Genomic DNA, 21,731 nt, shown 5'->3' with positions numbered 1-21,731 from the left:
ATGATTTCCCCACCCCAGAAAAGTGTCTAGTTTGTCATAAATAACAAGGCAGCAACATGGCCAAAACAATGGAATCATAATGAAGTAAACTCTAGCTTGGGAAATAGCTAGCTGATGAGACTGATGTTAACTGAGCAAAATAAGAAAACAAACATTGTCATAACTTTTTGGAAGTCACTTCATGACCAGTATTCATTCAGCAGTATTGAGATATATAGTTTAGGATCAGGGGTCTGCAACCTTGGCAACTTTACAACTTGTAGACTTCAGCACCCAGAATACCTCAGCCAGCGTACGTTGGCTGAGGTATTCTGGGAGATGAAGTCCACAAGTTGTACAGTTGCCAAGGTTGGAGACCCCTGGTTTAGGTCAGTCTTCAAATAAAAGGGTACTTAGATATTTTTCAGCATCTAGAAATGTTAAATTGCTTTGGGTAAGAGCTTTTTAAAGGACAAATGGAAATAACACACTTGGAAATATATCGTGCCTCACTCAGCAGTTTCACAAATGACTCATCAACCCTCAACAAATTGTTTATGTCACTTGGTTTTGGAGTTACCAGTATACAGTATATCATTAGGTTTGGGATCTCCAATTTTACCTTTATTTCTGGATTTGGCATGTCTGTTTATGCAGCACTATGAAAAAAAAAAAAAAGAACAGATCCAGCTACAGTTATGGAGAAACTAGTTCCTCAGAGAACCTTTTATACCTTTTCTCACATTGTGTAGAAAAATTCAATGCCTGAAGAATAATACAGGATGATTGCAATTAAATCTCTTATGCTTTTGTTATGGCATAACTGAAATTAATCTTGGAGTTTAGCTGACTTCAGATAGCACAATGAACTTAGTTTGGTAAACTTTTCAGTTTCTCACTGTTCCTTTATATTAAAAAAAGCATTTTCTGTCAAAATTATACCCCCTTTTACAATCTAAAAGCATTGCAACAAAATAAAATCTTCAGTCTACTGTCTTCATCTGCCATTGCCTAATCACTGGCTTGCAAAATAGATTTTTTACATTTTTTTAATATATATATTTCTCTTCTAGCAACCTCTTTTCAGCCACACAGCAGTGCATAACTTTACACATTGTGCACTGATTTAAAAAAAAAAACAACCACACCCAATAACATGCCCAACTGGAACTGCTGAGCCTTTCTAGCTTGAAAAGGGATAGGGAAAAGGATTTGTGTAACAACTAACACCCTGTTTGAAAAATCAGATTGAGCAATAGCTAACACAAATTCATTTCTGATACACCAGTGCCTGTGTTGCACTCGCATGTGCAGCTTTCATACGGTGCTCTCTTGAGGGCCCTTTCAACCAAGGCCATTGGGAAGACACCAACACAATTAAGGGCTTCCCTAGTGATTTTGTCACATGGAATAGTAAGTTACCCATCTTGGAATCCCAGAGTTTGTTCCCTTTTCTTTCCTCCATCTCCCCCCCCCCCACCACACCACTCCTAGCCTAAGCTGTGAAGAAGGATCCATCAATGGCCTGATGAGGGATCCTCCAATCCAAGCAGCTCCTTTACGAGTCTCTCACCAAACTGTACTCGGCTGTACTTTTTCACAGGATAGGCGTCAGACATTTTGTACAGGATGTAAGCGTTGTTTATGGCAATGCTGATGGAGAACCAGAAGACTTGTTGCCAGGTCTTGTTTGGTTTATGAGAAATGAAATACCTAGAAAGCACCAAAGAGAGAGAGAGAGAGAGAGAGAGAGAGAGAATGGTGAGGTCATGAAATGAATTTTTAAAATGTGTCTTAAGTCAAGGAGGAAGGGATATGTTCAAAAAGCGGTAGGATCCAAATGCAGGGTGCTCTAAATTTCCACGATCTTTCAAGGTAATTATGAATGACATAGATAGAATGATACTCCACCTATCACCTTCCAGAATCTTTGGATAACTTCAATATCCAAAGTTCTCTCAGTTGTGTATCTGTTTTGTGAATTCACGTGGTCCCAATGCTTTGTAAACCAATTAGGCAATCTAAATTGGAGGTGGCGGGGATCCCGAAAGTTGCTTACTGATTTCATTAGGTTTTCTCATATTGTAATATTGAGATCTTCCTAGGTTGAATGCTTCAAGCCTTTCAAACTTTGAGGAATAAGGGAAATAAGATGGCAGCCCTGAACAGCAGCCCAGCCCATCTTTTACATTTATTTATTTATTTTATTTTATTTTATTTGATTTGATTTGTATACCACCCTTCTCCAGCAGGACTCAGGGCGGTGAACAGCCGAGATAAAACAGAGCATACAAAATTTAAAAAACAATTTAAAAGGTAATTAAATAATTTCGACCCACAAATTAAAACAACCCAATTTCAAATTAAAACCAAAATGAATTTAAATGAAGATCTCAAGTTGTATGTTATATTTACTACTCCAACCTTAAAATCAGTGATTGGTTTATTCCTAGTGGATTTCTGTGATGTATTTCATATAATTTCATAGTGTTATTTGCAGGAATCACTGTGTCCCAGATTCATATGAAGTTTTCCATTGCTCTCCAAAACATAAGTTAAGTGCCTTTGTGTATCAATGCACTAGAGGTGGGAGCAAAATCACAACAAACCAAAAGAATAGGAACCAATCATGACCTCTAGAAGTCCTAAAATAAACCAATGAACCAAGCCCTTTTTTGGTGTAGCCTTTGAATAGACCACAATAGATACTTTTGAAAGCTCTGATTTCCTGTTTTTAAAGTAGGCAACACTTCACAAAACAGTGCTGCTCTTTTCTTGGATGTTGATTAGTGCACAACAATCCACCATCCAATTTGGCAACTTTACTGCTCACACAAGCCAGATTAGTGTGATGCCACAACTAGTCCTGTGATTTTTGCAAAAGCAGCTCACGCAAATATTACCTTAGAAACTGAATACGGCTTCAGCTTCTAAGAATTCCACTTAATAAATTTCAATGAACTCTTGTACAAGAGGCTGAATAAGCAATGCCTCAGCTTGGTTTTGCCAAGTTCTTTCCTTTTTCTGTAGAGGTTCAACAACCTCTACAGAACAACTAGTCCCATCCCACTGCTCCACTTTCTAGTCTACGGTACACTCTGCTCACAACTTTTTGGGGGTATTCATATAGAAATGGCTATAAATCTCTCCTCTACCAGAAATTCAGTTCTACAGTCTAGATAACCACAGAAATCTTCATAGACGCGGTTATTTTATTGCCTGCAAAAAGTCACATACACTCAGAAGATTTGTCTGATGCCAACACAGAAACTAAGACATACACATATATCTCAGTCGTTTAAATCTTAAATCTTTTCCTGTTGCCCTTTTTGGGTAGCAGATTATTGGTCATTCCTTTATACACTTTCAGAATGGTAAGCAGCTGCTTAATTTTAACACAGCTGTACTGTCTAGTCTAAGCAATCCAAATCCCTGCCTTGCCAGCTTTACAGTTTTAGAGCACTACAAGTACCTTATATCATTGTAGTGTAATTGTCTGTATCTGTTTTTTGTAAACATTTTTCTCTCAATCATTACACAGAACCAAAAAAGAAAAGAAAAAGAGAATGTCTTTAACTTTTGTTTTTCCTTGGCACAAGATAGTGGTAGAGCCTCGTTTCATTTATTCCAAGTTTTATTTCATTAAAATAATGGATAATAAATTGTTCAAAATGTACCTTGAACATAAATGGCCTAGATCACAGTAGTGTGATTGTCATCTTGGAATTTATCATTCCAGAAGAGTACGACAATTGACAAGCCATGTCCATTAAAATAGTCAACCACATGCAGCATCAACTATAACACAATATATTTATAATCACACATGCTATTACTTATATTTTAATATGCCACTCAGAAAAGGATACGGTTTTCTGACACTGTAATTTAAGTGGCTCCTATCAATCTAACATAATTTTTAAAACCTCCTGTAAACTATAGATAATTTAGAAAAAAAACCTCCAATAAAAGTGTTTAGTGACCTTGGGTCAGACAATGTATTCTTTCTGCAGTTAAATTAAATACCAATATTCTTCCCTTCTCCTTTCTTTGGCAAAAATACATCTGTATATTGAAAATGTAGCTTCTGAATTATTTCAGTTTTCCTTTAGCTTAAAAACTTTTTATGTGGACCAATTTGGAAATACAGTCCCATTAAGCCATTATGATTACATCATCCTCAACTCAGATGGATGATCTCTTTTTCTCCAAAGAGAAATTAGAGATCAATTCAATGGCGTGTACTATATACAGTTTATCATATTTGTTGAGCCAATATTCCCACAACTGAACTTTCACGAATGGATATTCTTCTGATACATTGAAACTCAAACTTCCAGAATCTAGCTGGTAAATTATGGGTCACACTGATTGGGATTTGGTAGTCCAGACTAGGGAAAACTGCCATATTATATCAAAATAGTAGGGGAAATTATTTATGTTTATTTATTTTTCAAATTTCTGAATTGCCCACTGTAGAGCACTACAAGTACCTTATATCATTGTAGTGTTTTTTTCCATGTTCCCCAGCCCACAACATTGTCTATATATTGTCTAATAAGCTAAAGTTAGCTTATTACAGTAGCTCGCCACAAATCTCTCCACTTTTACTGCATAAGAATTGAGACTACTAATGGTCTGTTTAAAAACTGTCCTTGAGACAGGAGTTGAAGGGCAGCTGAAAAATCTATTAATAAATGAAAATTCTCTGCAACAGGCTTGAATTTTCTGGACTTGCCTGCTTCCATTTTACAGCCAAAGTCCATTTGGAGAGTCAATAATCTTTGAAAAGATGGCAATACCACTAATTTCTCAAGCCTGCCAGGAAGCAAGCTTGAAAACTGTGACCAGATTCTGCCTTTCCCTTCCTGAAATGTTTGGGAAATGTCCCAAGTTTGAAGTCAGGCAGAGACTTCTTGTTTGCTCAACTCTGAAGCTTCATGCAGTGGTGGGCTGCTCTTGGTTCAGACCAGTTTGAGCGAACCAGTAGTTCCAATGATCAGCTGGCCCCGCCCCCCGCCCCCCGCCTATCCTGTCCTATATTTCCTTTTTTCTAGCTCAGCTGATTCATGCGGCACAGCTGATTTCTGCGCCTCCGCTGTTCTACTTACTGGGGCTGCCTTAGAAGGTAAGTAGCTGAGCTTCGTATTGCTGTATTTTGAATGCTGCATGCAAACATGTTAGGCGCGCATGCGCAAAGCTGGCATGTGCACACAAAGCACGTGCTCAAAGAACCAATTGTTAAACCGGTTGCAGCCCACCACTGGCTTTATGTGATTCATGTGCTGAATGGCTGTCACTGGTGTTTTGCAGGCCCTAGCTCTTTTTAAGGGGAAAATGATCTGGTCATATCACAAGTGGTTAGGCTTAAGCCATTGAATTTGGGGAACAGGAAGAACGTGAGAGATGTCTCCCCCCCACCTCCAAAGATATGCCAAATAGATATCCTTTTATTTGTCCCCTTGTGAATTCCATACCTTCATTGGATATACCATCTTTAGATACAAAGCTGAGCTGAAGCTATTTCATCTGGTTGAAATAATTTTGGAATAGGTTGAAAGGAAGACATTTTGGAAATTGTAGAGCTAATCCAAGCTACAATGAACCTAAAGCCAGAATGTACCCACTCAAAATCTGCTGCTTAAAGCAGCCATCTCCTTCTGTCTAATAATTGGCTAATTCTGGGAACAGGTATGTCATCTAAAGCTCTGCATGGTATGTCTTCAAACCCAAACAGATTTAATACTAAATATCAAAATGTAAGTTTCCGCTTGTTGAAGAACAGACAGGCCAGGGAGATAAAGAAACAAAGCTAAAGTTTTCTCATAAGCTGCAGTCTTGCTAGAAATCTCTCTGCCTTTCCAAAGCTGCTACCACCCTCTCATCAGAACTGAGTCCTCTTCTCTGGTTTTCAAGTGAAAAAGAAAGGTTAAATAATCACCTCTGATTATTGAATCTCTGTGAAAATGTATTTGGGAACATAAAACCAGCATGTTTTTTTTTTTTTAAAGAAGATTAGAGAAACCATACTGGTATAATTACGTACCTAACACAATCCATTTGTGTGTGTGTGTGTGTGTGTGTGTGTGAATATGTTCTTTTGAGTCACCATTAATTCCTGGCAACTGCTGAACAAATCCCTGCAGTTTTCTTGAAAAGATTGCAGAAGTGGTTTGCCCTTACTTACTTCCTAGGGCTGTGAGAAAGTGACTGGCCCAAGATCCACCCAGCTGGCTTTGTGCTAGAGTTGCACTACAATTTATGGTCTTCCAGTTTCTACCCAGATTCCTTCATCACTACACCAAAGTGGTTCTCTTTTCATGTGGAAGAATGTTAAAATGTGCAGTTCCCTATTTGCAGTATTGCACTGTCTAGATGCTACCTTTTCTATATTATAATATATTTGTAAATGTAAGGATATAATTTTATATAATTTTAACTATTGGACACAAATCTATAGCAGACTACACAACCATATCAATTCAATCTTTCTTACAGTTGTTAGCTAGCATAACTCCACAGAATCAAACAACTGGAAGATGTCTGCTTGTTTACTGAGTCTAAATTCACCCCACCCCCAATCTAAATTCAATTCAGGAATCCAAAATAAAGCATCCATGATAGAGGACCTAGAAGCAGTGGTGGGTTTCAAAATTTTTTACTACCGGTTCTGTGGGTGTGGCTTGGTGGGTGTGGCATGGCTTGGTGGGCATGACTTGGTGGGCGTGGCAGGGGAAGGTTACTGCAAAATCCCCATTTCCTCCCGATCAGCTGAGACTCAGGAGGCAGAGAATAGATGGGGGCAGGGCCAGTCAGAATTTTTACTACCGGTTCTCTAAACTACTCAAAATTTCCACTACCGGTTCTCCAGAACTGGTCAGAACCTGCTGAAACCCACCTCTGCCTAGAAGGCTGTGAATGCACAGAATAAAGAGGTAGCTATCGCTTTATTTGGTAAGTGATTCCACTATCAAGCTATTCTTACTGTTGGAAAGAGTTGGAATCTCCTTTCCTGTGCTACTATCTGCCCTCTGAAATGAAAGGAAGCAGATTGTAGTCTTATTATGTACGTAACAGTTTTTCAAATATTTCAGGAGTTCTACCATACTCCCCTAGGCTCTCTTCTTAAGGCTAATAATATTCAGTTTCCCCAATCTTTTCTTAGAACTTAAGTTTCCATTCCTGTAATGGTCCTCAGTGCTCTTATTTAAACCAGCTGCATTTCCTTTGAATCTTGAGAACTGAAGATTTCACTAATGCAGTTTGGAAATAAACAACTGTATGTATATTATGTCCAAATACTTAAAAGTTGCTAAAGTGCCTACTTAAACAATTACATTTTTTAAAATAAATCTTCTGCCAAAAATGGTCAGAGATCGATTTCAGAAAAGTTGGTAGATAATTTCTTATATCATCCTGTTGCTGTACATATTGGGTCCTGAATTTTGTTTAAATGATTAAGAAACGTTTCGCACTTCCAACCACATAAGTTGTTGTGTACTTACTTGCTATATTTGTCATCATATTTGCAAATATAACTAAGATGAGCAGCAAAGGCTTCCACTGCCAGAGGACATGGTATCTCTCCACTCTTCCTCTTAATGATAACTCCTGTTGCAACCAAAATACATAAAATACCATCATGTCATACTGTTGATTGAAAATACTACCGGATTTGTTGAATCAATGGGCAACAGGTCATCCCATCCTGATTTTAAACGTATTGAGAAGAAAGTCCTACTTGGCTCAGTATTCAAAGAACATATGGAAAGTAGGATACTGTACAGCAGGGGTATCCAACCTTGGACTTCAACTCCCAGGATTCCCCAGGCAGCAAGGAGAGGATTCTGGGAGTTGAAGTCCACCAATCTTAAAGTTGCCAAGGTTGGACATTTCTGCTACACAGCATTAATTTCCAAATGTTTAGAAAATCTCTAGAAAGTGGAGTCAAGAGCCAATAATTACAAGGGATAGTTTTGAAGAGTTCTATAAATAGGGTAGCTTTACTAGCCTTCTTCCTTTCTTATGTTGAGATGTTTATGGAAGTGATTGAGGAAAATACATGCAGACACCTGTCTAATTCTGTTTGTTATCTAGAAACATTTTTTATTTCCTGGCTGTAAGGCACAGTAACCCATTTAATACCCCTTGTCAGAATGTTTCCAGTTGACTGCAGAAAGGACAGCTGTTTGTTAATGGTTCTTGGTCTCCAAGGAAGTTGCTAAATGCTTGTAAAGTGGGCCATATTACAATGGTAGATTCTAAAGAGGGGCTACTCTTCATGCTGGCTGAGTTGAGTAACTTGTTGACTTTTAAATAATCATGTAGCAGATAGAGAAGAGTCTGATTTCCTTAAAGGTAAGAATTGTTGAACCTCATTGATTTCAGTAGAAAGTTGGTAAATGCCAGTTCAGAAGCCCAGTTTAGTTCAATAAAACTTAATTTAATATATACTGAATTGCTTTCTAAACCTTTTAAAATCAACTGGACATGGCACCATATTATGCTTAATTTTGAATGCATCTTCTCATTTAACATAACCAATTCTAATATATATATGTTTAAAAAATGGAAATAACAATAGCAAATGTGTAAGTCCACATGAATAACAGAATAACAGAAAGAGAGAAATATTAACCCTTCCTCTACTAGTGTCTTAAGTAAACAGCAGAATTTTCCCTCCTCAACCTACTGCTCAAAGATGGTGTGGTTTAAATTTATAAAATATGTGCGCAGCATTGAAAGATGCAGTTAACTTTATTCTGTTCTAGATTCTAATCTAGATCATCCAATTTTCTTACAGTTCAGACCTTACATATTCCCCTTCTCATAGAAAGAAGCCATCTTTACAGCAAACCACTCACCTTGTTGAATTGGAGAATAAGCATTGGTCAAAAATCTAAAGTAGCCTTTGTTGTACCAGCAGATCAAAGACATGTTTCCTTTCATTTTTATCCTGTAATGTCCTCGAGACTGGGAGGTCTCTGGGTTGTTTAGCATTGAGGAAGGCAGCCCTGTACAGTCACTTTTCCTTGTACTTAGCAATCCACAGCAATAAATGTCTATAGTTGGAAGATGATAAAACATTTGCATTAGAATGCTATCAGGTTGTGGTTCTAGCATAAAAACATGAACCAAGTCATATTTTTGTTTACCAAAATTGACCCCAAACAAATACTGCACTTCAGTCACATACTAGTTGTTGTCCTATTATCCTCCATACTTTCTAGCATTAAAATCTGAAAGACTTGATATCATTTTAGAAGGAAATATGACATGCCCAGGATAAGATGACACAACTAATTTCATCATTTATGTACTTATTATCCCTAAGAATGATACACAACCATATGTACCTTATCAATCTTCAAACTAAAAAGTGCAATTACAATAAAAACCAGAAATCTGTAGAGATGCTCAGTCTTTTTTTTTTCCCCAGGAGGCAACTGGACTTTCTTGCTTTTTCTTTGAAGACGTTTCCCTTCTCATCCAAGAAGCTTCTTCACCTCTGACAGGACAGAGGGGAATAGAAGGGTTTATATTCCTTGCAGACAGCTGAAAGCATTTGCATCCTTTTAGAGGGTCGTTGAAGCACTTGGAGGTCTGCAAGGAATATAAATCCTTCCATTCCCCACTATCTGTCAGAGCTGAAGAAGCTTCTTGGATGAGAAGCAAAATGTCCTCAAAGGAAAACCAAGAATATCTAGTTGCCTCCTGAAACAAAAGCACCTTTGGGATAATAAAAACCAGAGGTAATTAAAACAACACCTTTCCTTTAGTTCTGACTAGTTGTAAAAAGAGTATCATCTGTACAGAAGTCACATCTCTCATGAAACTGTTTTGAAATAGTCTAATGGCATTAAAGGATGGGGCGTGGAAAATCTAGTGTTAGGTGAACATATGATTTGATCAAAGAAGTTTATGGGTGAATACATGTGAGAAAGAGAGACCTATGACCCCTAATCTTACTAAGGAGCAACTGCATCAATGGTCAATGGTTCCAAAATGGTGGGTAGAATTGGATAATCAGAACCTCACCCCTTTTTAACATGGGTCAAAGGAAGGGTTCTGATTGCCTGTCACAGCCACCCTTTTGAAGCCAATGGCTTCCAACCAACCTGACCTGTGCTACAAATCTCTGATTCTTTGTTAAAATGAAAAGAGAAATTCCAGCTCAAAATCCTCTGAAGAGGCTCTTCAGTGGACCACATTAATAAATGAGATGTGGAAAACATAAAACAACTGAAAGGGAAACACACAGTGACTACTAGAACATGCAATGAAATGTAACCGTGTCTGAATCAATTGTCTTGTCCTTTGTTTTTAAGTCTGAATCATACGTTTCATCCAAAACTATATTGTGCCACAACACAACAGTGCAAAAATTCAATTGCATGAAGGCAGTCCAGATGATCACAATCTGATCATATGCTGGTCCTTCATCTAATGTGGTTCATTGAATGTCTCCATTCACAGAATCAAACCCTTTATCTCACACTCAGTCTAAGAAAGAAAAAAAATAAGACAGCCATCATGGTGATACCCTCTACATTTTAACTGGTTCCTTCTTCAATAGCTTTTGAGTAGCTATTTTCATGCCACTTGTCACTTTGAGTGACCTTGCTGCTAAAGCAAACAGCAAATGGCTTTTTTTCAAAACAAACAATAAAGACTGAGGCGCTCTCGCTCTCCCTCCCTCTCTCTTTCTCTCTCTCTATCTCTCTCCCTCCCTCCCTCTTCCTCTCTCCCTGTGTGTGTGTGTGTGAGAGAGAGAAAGACAGACAGACAGAGAGACAGTAACAGAGACAGAGAGATGGGGGGGGGAGAGGGAGAGACTGACTGTGTGTGAAGATTTATTGATGACAACTTCTAATGATCTTTCCCAGAGAAGCCAAGGGAGTTGTTTTGGAAAAAATAGAAGTAGACAAATGAGGCTGCAATTCTCTCCAGAGTTACAAGGGGGGAAAAGCCCTGTTGATGCTAGTGGAACTGATTTTTGAATGGGAAGCATAAAATTGGTCTGAACATGTGTAGAGGTCTGTTATGTAGGTGTTATGAGAGAGAGGGGGGGAGAGAGAGAGATCAGGAGGGAGGGAGGGAGAGGGAGAGGGAGAGAGGCTCATAATCCAAACATTAGCTACAAATCCCAATGTTTAAACTTTTTTAAACATAATTTTATTAAAAATAATTGCAATAGTAAAACTAATACAAACTAAAAAAGAAAGAAAAGTAGAAATTGCAAAGGAAATGAAAAAAATGTAAAGAAAAGAATGTTAAGTATATAGTGTGTGTGTGTGTGTGTGTGTGTCTCTTTGGTTATTCGGGTTTTCTCCCGTGTAAAATTGGAAGTGTCTTGGCGACGTTTCGACGAAGTCTCATTCGTCATCTTCAGGCTGGTGTTTTCGGCTTCGTGCTTCTACACCAGTCTGAAGATGACGAATGAGACTTCGTTGAAACGTCACCAAGACACTTCCAATTTTACGTGGGAGAAAACCTGAATAACCAAAGACCTACATACAAACACCCGCAAAAACCTCAGAAAACAAGTGTGTGTGTGTGTGTGTGTTCGCAGATTTTCACGGGTACAGGTATGCAAGTCTTGGTGTATTCGGGTCTTCTCCCGTGTAAGATTGAGAGCACTTTGGCAACGTAGCCAAAGAGATCTCAATCTTAAAGGGGGAAGACCCGAATACACCAAGACTTGCAACCATTTGCTTTAAAATGAAATTTAAACATAAGAGTTGGAAGATCAACTTTCAACACAACCTGAAAGAAGGAAAAATACTAAGAATTCCTAGAGATTATACCGTGTGAACGCTACCAGAAGACCAAACATAGGAACACCCACAAACCATCTTCATTGGTCCAGAAATGCTATATCATCCATGATTTTGCTATCCTCCCCTGCCCCAAAACTCAACAATGAGACACACATAATCTCCAATTTCTCATAATAACAAAGGAAATCTTCAAAAACCAATGTTTCATTGGGAGAGCCATATTTATATCTAGCAATGTAATAAGAGTAACCTTCATGATGGTTTGGTTTCAGAGGCCCCACAAAGGAGTGTTCTAAGATCCATGCATTGCCTGGCAACTAACCTTGTTTTTCAAATTCTTCAAAGAGGTTGAGGCTGGTAATGCTGGGGCCAGTGAAAATGATACAGTTTTTCCCTGTGACATTCTGACAAAGACTCTTGGCCACTATGCTGTGAAGTTGAGCTTTGTTCTTCAAAGCATCTAGACCTTCAGTCCCACTGCTTTCTTTCAGATGGGCGTAGATCTAATCATCAAATAAAAAATAGGGTAGGTAGGTGGACAGAGAACAGCAAGGGAAAAAAAGTTAATGTACAAAGAGATTTATGACATGTTATTGACCAATCCTTTCCCATCTGGCACCCTCAAGATGCCTTGGACTTGAACTTTTGTAATCTCCAATCTTGTTTATTTCCCAGTTGGCTATGCCTACTGGTAGTGGGTAAAATGAGATTTTAATTACATAGTCCTTTCCCAATATTTTGTCAGTTTTCTTCTCTCTCAAAAGAAACAACATTCCCGATTTCATTAGAGGAAAGGTCACAATTTCACCCCTCAAGATCCCTGACAAGAAGCAAGATTTCAACCTTATCTCTTGGATTCAGCCTTTCCAATTATTTTACTCTAGAATCCACCGGTAGAGTCAAGAGCTTAATGCCATCTCAAACCTGGAGCAGTTGTCAATGAATGATCAAAGATACCACTCAAGCAATGAAACAAACTATATAGCCATAATCATTACAGTAGTCCTGCCTGGACTGGACTACCGTAATGCTCTCTACATGGGGCTCCCCTTGAGGGGCACCCGGAGGCTCCAACTGGTCCAGAATGCGGCCGCGTGGGTGGTTATGGGGGCGACTTGGCGCTCCCATGTAACACCTCTTCTGCGCGAGCTGCACTGGCTCCCAGTGGTCTTCCGGGTGTGCTTCAAGGTATTGGTTACCACCTTTAGAGCACTCCATGGCTTAGGACCTGGGTATTTACGAGACTGCCTTCTGCCACCGATAGCCTCCCACCGACCAGTACGCTCCCACAGAGAGGGGCTCCTCAGGGTGCCGTTGGTAAAACAATGCCGACTGGCGGCCCCCAGGGGAGAGCCTTCTCTGTGGGGGCACCTACCCTCTGGAATGAGCTGCACCCGGAGATACAGCGGATCCCGGATCTTCGCACCTTTCGCCATGCCCTAAAGACGTTTTTATTTCAGCAAGCCGGGCTGGCCTAATTTTTTAAATTGTTTTAATTTTAAATTGTTTAATTATGGTCTTAATACAGGGGTGCTTTTAATTCTGGACCAAATTAATTTAATTGGATTTTAATATTGTTTTTAAATTTTGTATTTCTTATGTTTTATCTGTTGGCTGTTCACCGCCCCGAATCCTTCGGGAGAAGGGCGGTATATAAATATAAACAATAAATAAATAAATAAATAAATAAATAAATAAATAAATAAATAAATAAATAAATAAATTCAGGAAGGCTCAATTGTACTATAGTCTAACTGCAGGTTGTCATGCTGGCTGAATTACGGATGTTTAGCCTAAAAACAGCCAGCTCAACTTCACACTGTGGCTATACCAGTTTAAATTGTGATTCATTAATCTGACTTGTTTTGAACAAAACAGCTCTAAAATTAATCACTGTCCAGGTGACTTTAGAGGTTGATTAAATGAAACCCTGATAGCTTTTTTGAAGCAGAGGGAAACCTGAGAATTAGAGAGGAGTCTAATATTTATTTCCCTCATAATATAGTTTACCATTATGCCCAAGTAGCAGTAGCAATCTTGACTTTAACAGAATAACAAAGTTGGAAGGGACCTTGGAGGTCTTCTAGTCCAGCCTCCTGCTCAAGTAGGAAATTCTACACCATAGCAATAGCACTTAGACTTATATACCACTTCATAGTGCTGTACAGTCTTCTCTATGCGATTTACAAAGTCAGCATATAGCCCCAACAATCTGGGTCCTCATTTTACCAACCTTGGAAGGATGGAAGGCTGAGTCAACCTTGAGTCCTGTCAGGATTGAACTCCTAGCTGTGGGCAGAGTTAGATTGCAATACTGCATTCTAACCACCGCACCTGCACAGCTCTTTATAGTGCATAAGACCTTTATGTTTGCATTTGTTTTTAAAAATGCATTAAAAAGTAAAATTGCAAATGTTATATAAAAATAGGCCAGTATGGAAAGAAGCATAGATGATACAAATGCTTAGCTTTTATTTATTGTATTTTTATTGTTTTTTTCTCTTCAGACAGATATAACTGTTGAATCAGGGTTTATATAATAGGGATTGTTCAGTTCTTCAGTGCTGCTTGATTAAAAAAAAAAAGACAGATGGCTAATTCTCCTACAATTCTGCCCTTGAAAAGGAAATTCACCCCAGGCTTACATTTTTCACTCTTAGTGCAGAGCTAGTAAATCAATTAAGGCTTGAGAGCCAAATAGACCTATTCAAAATTAGGGCAGGCAACATCATCCATTAACCTACACTGAAAGATTTCTACTTAAAATATCCAGAAGTTTACAAATAGAAGAAAGGAAGGAAGGAAGGAAGGACCAGACACATTCATAAAATACTGTAGTTGTTGATCATACATATCCACAGGAGCAAATGTAAAAAGGCAAGCCAAGAAACATGTATAAGTATCAATGACAGTAAAAGAAAAGTCTAAATTGCTCATAAGTTTCATTTCCATGCATTTAAGCAGCAGAGCCATGAAACTAAAAATTTCAACAAAGAAGAAATTTTGTCAAATAGTTGAGCATATCTCAGGCTAAAAAACGTAGTGGTGTAGGGGTGAAGGCACCAAATTAGAAACCAGGAAGACTGAATTCTAGACCCAGAGGAGGCACAAAGACAGCTGGGTGACCTTGGCCCAGTCACTCTCTCTTCAGCCCTAGGAAGAAGACAAGAGCAAACTACTCCCAAAAAAGTTTGCCAAGAAAATTGCAGGGGCTTGTTCATGCAATCACCAGGAGCTCAAATTGACCCTAAGGTACCAAAACAACACTCAAACCGTAAAAGCATAAGCAAGAAAATTTGTTTATTCTTGTCACAGATAGGATAGCAACAAATCATTTAAAACTGTAGAGGACAAAACTATAAAGTCCACTCCCTTCAGCAGGTTATAATAGTCAACATGTCCACTGTTTTTCTTTATTTTTTTCCCCTCCATTTACACAAGGAAGGGACAAAAGCAACAGGAGAGCAAAACAAGTGGATAGAACTGAGCACTTATTTAGACAGGCTCAACAGGGAGAGGTCAGGTGAAATAAAAGGTTGCATGACTTTATTACATCCAATGGAAATAGTCCAAGGCATCTTTTGGTCTTTTGTTTTATTTTGTTCATTTTAAAAAGACCCCTGTGCACATATATGATAACATCATATTCTCCTTCTTCTTACTGGAGAATAAATTTAACTATAGGAAGGAAAAGAGCAACTTTCCAGAGGAAACAAACCAGGGGGGATATTCATTTACTTTCCCTACCGGTTCGCAAATGTGAGCTTGCATACGTGCTCTCTCACTTTGCTCGCACATGCCACTTCCTCACATGCGCAGGGCCTTCTGCACATGCGCTTTGCTCACACATGTGCCTTCCATGCATGCACCCGGCCTCAAAAACATGCCTAAATAGGAAAGCATAGAGCTGGGGCGGGTGGACAGGCCCACCCATGATTTCCACTATCGGTTTGGGTGAACCGGTCCAAACCGATTGAATACCACCTCTGAAGCAATCGTCGTCAACCTTGAAGCTGACCTGGCCAAGGCCATTTTGAGGCTTCAGTGTTGCCACACTGGAGCTGAGGGATAGGGAGGGGGGAATAGAGATAGCTGGGGTTTTGTAGCCAAAACAAACTACTTTCTCCTGGGAACCAAGGACATTCCCACAGGTGGTCAGAGAGAGGAGGAGTGAAGTTACCAGGCAACTGGACAACACCTTGATTGGACCATGTGACTGATTGTTTGGGGAAGGGAAAAAACTTTTACTTTTAATAGGTGAAAACCACGGGAACATTTAGAGTCGGTTTTCACCAGCCTGTGCCAATATGATATATCCAATAAAACTATTCTTTGAGGAATTTACCTGATTCCTCAAAGTTCTGTTTGCTATGGGTGTATTACTTGGAACCGTGACAATCGTATGTTTGTAAGAACATGAATCAAATGAGAAGAAAGGCAAACCAAACAGAATCCTCCTGGTCATCTCTTCCAAAATTAAACATTTCTTTAACTCCTTGTGGAAAAGAAAATCAGGAATAAAAGAGGGAGTGAAGGATTTATTGAGTGGAAAAGAACAGAATTTGACCCAGCATTAATTTACAGCTAACAACAGAACACAGAAAAAGTGGACTCAGCTAGAAGATGTCCATTTGGGAATTCTAAGCTTGATGTCTGCCAGAAAGTTTGTCCTCTTTCTTAGAGAGTTAACTAAATTCATATATTCGATCAAAATTAGGCCAGTTCACTTTCAAAAGCAGATCAAATGACTTTTACCTATTATCCTGCACTATTACTCTTATTTGATGATGAAAATAGAGATGGGCAATGTTTTATGCCTTGAAAAGTGCTCTTGACTTTGATTTATACACTGAAGTGCAACATGCCAAAAAGGAGGATAAGATGGGCACAGATTTATTGATTGATTGATTGATTTAGTTAGTTAGTCAGTCAGTCAGTCAGTGTCAGATTATTCATGAACTGGCAGAGACATGGTAACAAAGTCAGCCAATGAATAGGCATAGCAACTAAGTCAGCTAATGGGAGCTGAAACAGTTTGGAGGCTGGGCGTGGCTCAGCTCTGTGCTGTGCTGAGAATTGAAACTGAAACTAGTGTGTGAACTTGTCTGCTGACCTGAGTTGCAATGAAATTGTTCTCTGCTGTTGGTATTGTATATATATTCTTGTATATAAAGAAGTTTCTTATTTAAATCAATTTGCCTGTGTGTGCTTTCTGGATTTTTTGCAACAAACTCTGATACTTAGTTAGTTTGTAATTTAAATGCAGGCAAGCTTATTATTCCCTTGTATTTAATAATTTGACCCACTGCAACTTCAGTATGTACAATTCAGTGGGAACATCTGGGACTGTATCCCAAATTCTCAAGGAGCGCCTTTTTTGCAGCTTCAAGGATATAAAAAGGGGGTTCTAAATTCCAAATTCTGAACTTTATTCTTCCTATGCAGACAAGCTAAATCTTTGTCATTACACAGTCATATAATTAGATTCTCTTCAAACCCAAAACAGGCAACTGAAAGCTACCAGATCACAGGGATGTGAATGTCTAACATGAGGGTAACAAATGTCAGTTTCATGTCAGAAGATCAGTTTGAAGGTTCTGTCCTTTGATCAATGGGGGATGGGGTTGCTATTAAAAATAAGGCAAGTATTCCTCTGTGGGTGATGATAGCCTAGGGCACAGAGGAACTCACTTCATGTGATACACAAAATCCTAATTAATAAATCACAGTTGCTATGTTCAAGTAACATATCACATCCAAAAGAGTACGTAGTTTAATGCAATGGCTTGATAGCCCCAATATACTTAACTACAAATTATCCACCCCAAGTATATTTCTTTTAACACTAGATTTTTACAAATTCCTTTTGGGGAATATGCACACATAAGGATTGTAGCAGAGATAATACAACTTCTTCTCATTTAATTCAATTATATCTCTGGTTAAGACTAATCATTCTCCCCACAGCTAAAGCTTCTTTTACAATACTGAGCAAATTATTGTTTTCTTCCTGCACAGAACAGCAGGCAGTCTCCAAATAAGTGGTTGACTTCAACTTGGCCTTTGTATAAATGCACCCAGGAGGTCGTCAACATAAACTCAAATATGCATTTAAGTATATAGTCACTGGGGGGGAAAAATCCCACATCTGTCATTGCAACCATGGACCTAAGGGGTTCATGCTTTGAAGTATTCATTTCAAAACTTCATAAAAATCCTTTCCTATGTGACTCTTTTCTAATGTTAAGAAAGTGCTCTCAAGACGCTGATAAACAAAAGCTCTTGAGATTATTGTGAATGTTATTTGGAAGCCAACACAAGTGTCAATTGCCTTCCTTTGTTCACGCTGTTGAGGTTGATGCCATGATATGCTGAATACTATCCACATTCATTGACCTAACACTAACAGTTTGATGATATATATTAATGAGGATGGACAGAACATAAATTACCGCTACAGCCTGGTATATTTGAAATGGCTACATTTTTGCCAGATTTGCTTTATCATCGATAGCCTTTGTCCTATGCCTGTTACCATGCAAAGCAAAACAGCACATTGCTTAAATAAAAAATGTGATTTCATAATAACTCAGTGTGGGGAAGGGAAAACACCGGCTTCCTTGTAAGTATGACATATGCTTCCTTGTAAGTATGACAATGGGTGCCTGCAAACTCAGCACTCCCTAAGCATAAAGGCTGCTCTGAAGGAAAGGCAGATGTGAGGGTTGAAGAAGAAGCTTGAAGGAGGTGGCAGATGTCAGAGGAGGACAAAGAGAAGCCTACAGAGAAAGTGCTCTGCTAAATAAGCCTGACCAGGCCTGTATAAATAAATTTTTCCACCCTTCCCTGTTGCCTGACTAGGACTGAACTCATTGCCCAGGCAGGAAAGAGAGCTTGTTCCTCATGCTACGAAGTCTTACTTAGAAGGAAGGAGGAGACCAGAGACCACTCAAGTAAGGAGCGGCTGATATGCTGAGGCCAGAAGGCTTATTGAGACTATGTGAATATAGAAGAACAAACCTCAAGCCTGGACAACAAGCCTAGCAGGACCCCAGGATGACATAGAGCCCATCAAGTAGTTGGTTTGATTGCTGTTGACAGAGGAGTGAGAATTTATTGGATTTTTGTATTGGGCTCTTATTTCTATAAGCTGCCTGGAGTGAGTTGGACAACCATATAAATTTTCTTAATAAATAAAATAAATAAACAACTGCAACCAGACCTATTTACTCCCTTGTTTAGATATTTTATTTTGAGGGTTACTTCGATTTCTTCATTTGTATTGCTGAGATTTCAAAAGGTCTATTTTTATTATCGACCCCTGTCCAGGAGTGAAATTCAGCAAGTTCTGGAGAACCGTTAGCGAAAATTTTGAGTAGTTTGGAGAACTGGCAAATAGCTGGCCCCAGAGTGGGGTGGGAATGGAGATTTTGCAATATCCTTCCCCCAGGAGTGGGGAGGGAAATGGGATTTTGCAGTATCCTTCCCCTGGAGTGGGGTGGGAATGGAGATTTTGCAGTACCCTTCCCCTGCCACGCCCACCAAGCCATGCCCACAGAACTGGTAGGGGAAAAATTTGAATTTCACCCCTGCTCAAGGGACTGGATGAAATAAACTTCATTGGAGAGTCCAGAGTTTGCTTTCCTGTTACTCACTAGTCAGCTCCCCATCTCTCTGTATGCTCAACTTACATAAGCATTTGCTACAAGCCACAATGAAGTCACATGCTTTAAGATTTCATCATACAAATAATAGAACTTATGGAATTTGCATCAGTAGCAACATAACAGATTACATTATTAATTTGAACAATGTGTGCCATAACATTGTGATACATGTAATTTCATTTGCCTCTTTTGCCCACGTAGACATGAGAACTGCTTTATTATGCCTTTTTTCCATGACTGAAACCTAATATTACTTAATCTTACAATGAAGGATATGAAGCTACTCTATAAATATTTGGGCTCAATGCTGGGGTAGGAAACAACTTACAGTGTGGTGTCATGATGGAAATCCTGGACCAAAACTGGAGAAATTGGACTACCGTCACTTCAGTGGTGGAATTCGATTTTTTTTTTACTACCGGTTCAGTGGGCATGGCTTGGTGGGCGTGGCAGGGGAAGGATACTACAAAATCTCCATTTCCACCCCACTCTGGGGCCAGCCAGAGGTGGTATTTGCCGGTTCTCCGAACTACTCAAAATTTCCACTATACCGGTTCTCCAGAACCTGGCAGAACCTGCTGAATAGCACCCCTGCATCACTTCCTCTTAGCCTAAAATACCTAAAATAATCTTAAACATTGGGCCCTATCCAATAAAATGCAGTTCTATGGTGAGAAAAGTACGGTCCAAAATTAGGCAGGAAACCCCAAATGCACAGGTATAGAATAGGCAATACCTGGCTCAACAGCAGTAACTGTGAGAGGGATCGAGATGCCCTAGTAGACAGTCCTTTAAACATAAGCCAGCAGTGTGCTGCAACTGCCAAAAAAGCCAATGCAGTCCTAGGATGCATCAACATCAAAATCAAGATCACAAGAAGCGATAGTACCACTTTATACTGCACTAGTGAGACCCAACTTGGAATACTGCTTCCAGTTCTGGTCTTGCCTTGACTTCCAAGCTCCTTTCCTGCCCTATGATTCTATGACTTCTATGAATAATCAAATTCTTTTGAGAATAAAATGATAGGAATAACCTTTGGGAACCAGTTTATTGTAGCTCCTAGAAAGAAGGAAACATATAAATGCAATAAACAAGTGAACAGGTGATCATGACAGATTTCAGAAGGTGAAATGGGGGAATTTCAAAATACCAGTCCAAAAAGCTATGATCGATTATAAGTCCAGTCCAAACTTTCCTACAGTATGAATTTGCTACCTTTTAGCCCTCCATGTCCAACAAACATATTGATTAATTGATTGATTGATTGATTATTTGGATTGGTTGACAGACATGCCATCAACGTGTTTTCAGTTTCATGCAACCAAGTAGATAAATTTCACTATCACAATCTATCCCAAACTGTTATTTCAGGTCTTCCAACAGTACACTCATCATTACTGGTAACTGAGTCCAAATATATATGTAGCAATGGATAAAACTGATAGTAGGATGGGTTTCCTGGAGAAATAGCAGGAGTTGTTGGCCTACCTCTTGAGTTTAGGAGAATTTTATTTACATTTATTTATATTTAAAAAAATTATATCCTGCTCTTTGAATGCACAAGAGCCCCTTAATGAGATTAAGAGAAATATTTCCATGCCTCCTGACCCAGTTAATTGAATAAAAAAGAATGGGAAGTGTTATGTAAATAGGTTTGTTTGGCGGGAAGTTCGAAATAACTGACCCTCAGCTGATTGGCTGACCACTACTGTTGTAAGGTATACAAAGGGAGCTGGCTCCCAGGTTTAGTTGCTGGAGTCTCACCATATAATAAAGAGCTGTTGTCACGAACTACTCTGGCTTGCTGCGTCCTCATTCACCCAACTTAACAGGAAGTTACAATTTCCCATGGATAACATAATGTTCACTTGGGAGAAAACCCAACAGAAAGATTGGATACCAAAGAAAATTGCCAGAAACTCAATGGAAGTAAATTGCTACACTCCATCAATTTGACATAGCCATAGCATGAACTAACACTGCTGAATGGAATTTAATAGCATCCATCATTTTGTACTCGGAGATTAGCCCCCAAAACATACATTTTGAAAGGTAGGTTGCAACAGTGGCTTATGCATCCCCATGACAATGAAATCTCTTAGAAAAGGAGTGTCAAACTCAGGTTGTCATGGTGGCGTCACATGACTTATCGGGACTTTTTCCCCCTTCACTAAACTGGGTGTGTGTGTGGCCAGCACGTGACATATCTGGCCCACGAGCTGAGAGTTTGATAGACCTGTCTTAGAACTATTCTTGCTTCAATACTTGCTATATACAGTCATCTGTTGCTAGAGAAGTTTCA

General features: G+C 39.0%; 1 protein-coding gene across 2 annotated transcripts in view; it reads right to left on the bottom strand.

Moving 5' to 3' along the window:
- Positions 1-519: 519 nt before the first annotated feature.
- Positions 520-21,731, bottom strand: part of PGBD5 (piggyBac transposable element derived 5) — an 81,259-nt gene continuing 60,047 nt past the window's right edge. Inside the window, exons 4-8 of one of the 2 annotated variants that reach the window (XM_087882943.1) lie at positions 12,082-12,262; positions 8,844-9,041; positions 7,485-7,590; positions 1,553-1,692; positions 520-638 (exon numbers count right to left, since the gene is read on the bottom strand). In XM_087882943.1, coding sequence (XP_087739069.1) covers positions 604-638; positions 1,553-1,692; positions 7,485-7,590; positions 8,844-9,041; positions 12,082-12,262 — 660 coding nt within the window. In that variant the 3' untranslated portion in view covers positions 520-603. Of the gene's footprint in view, positions 639-1,014; positions 1,693-7,484; positions 7,591-8,843; positions 9,042-12,081; positions 12,263-21,731 lie in introns of those variants that run through there. The other variant, XM_034428367.3, reaches the window with a different exon arrangement.

This window comes from Pantherophis guttatus, chromosome 1, assembly GCF_059756535.1.
Source record: "Pantherophis guttatus breed Tessera chromosome 1, ASM5975653v1, whole genome shotgun sequence".
NCBI classification, from domain to species: domain Eukaryota; kingdom Metazoa; phylum Chordata; class Lepidosauria; order Squamata; family Colubridae; genus Pantherophis; species Pantherophis guttatus.
The sequence above is the reverse complement of the archived record's forward strand: the minus strand, read 5'-3'. Positions and strand labels throughout refer to the sequence as shown.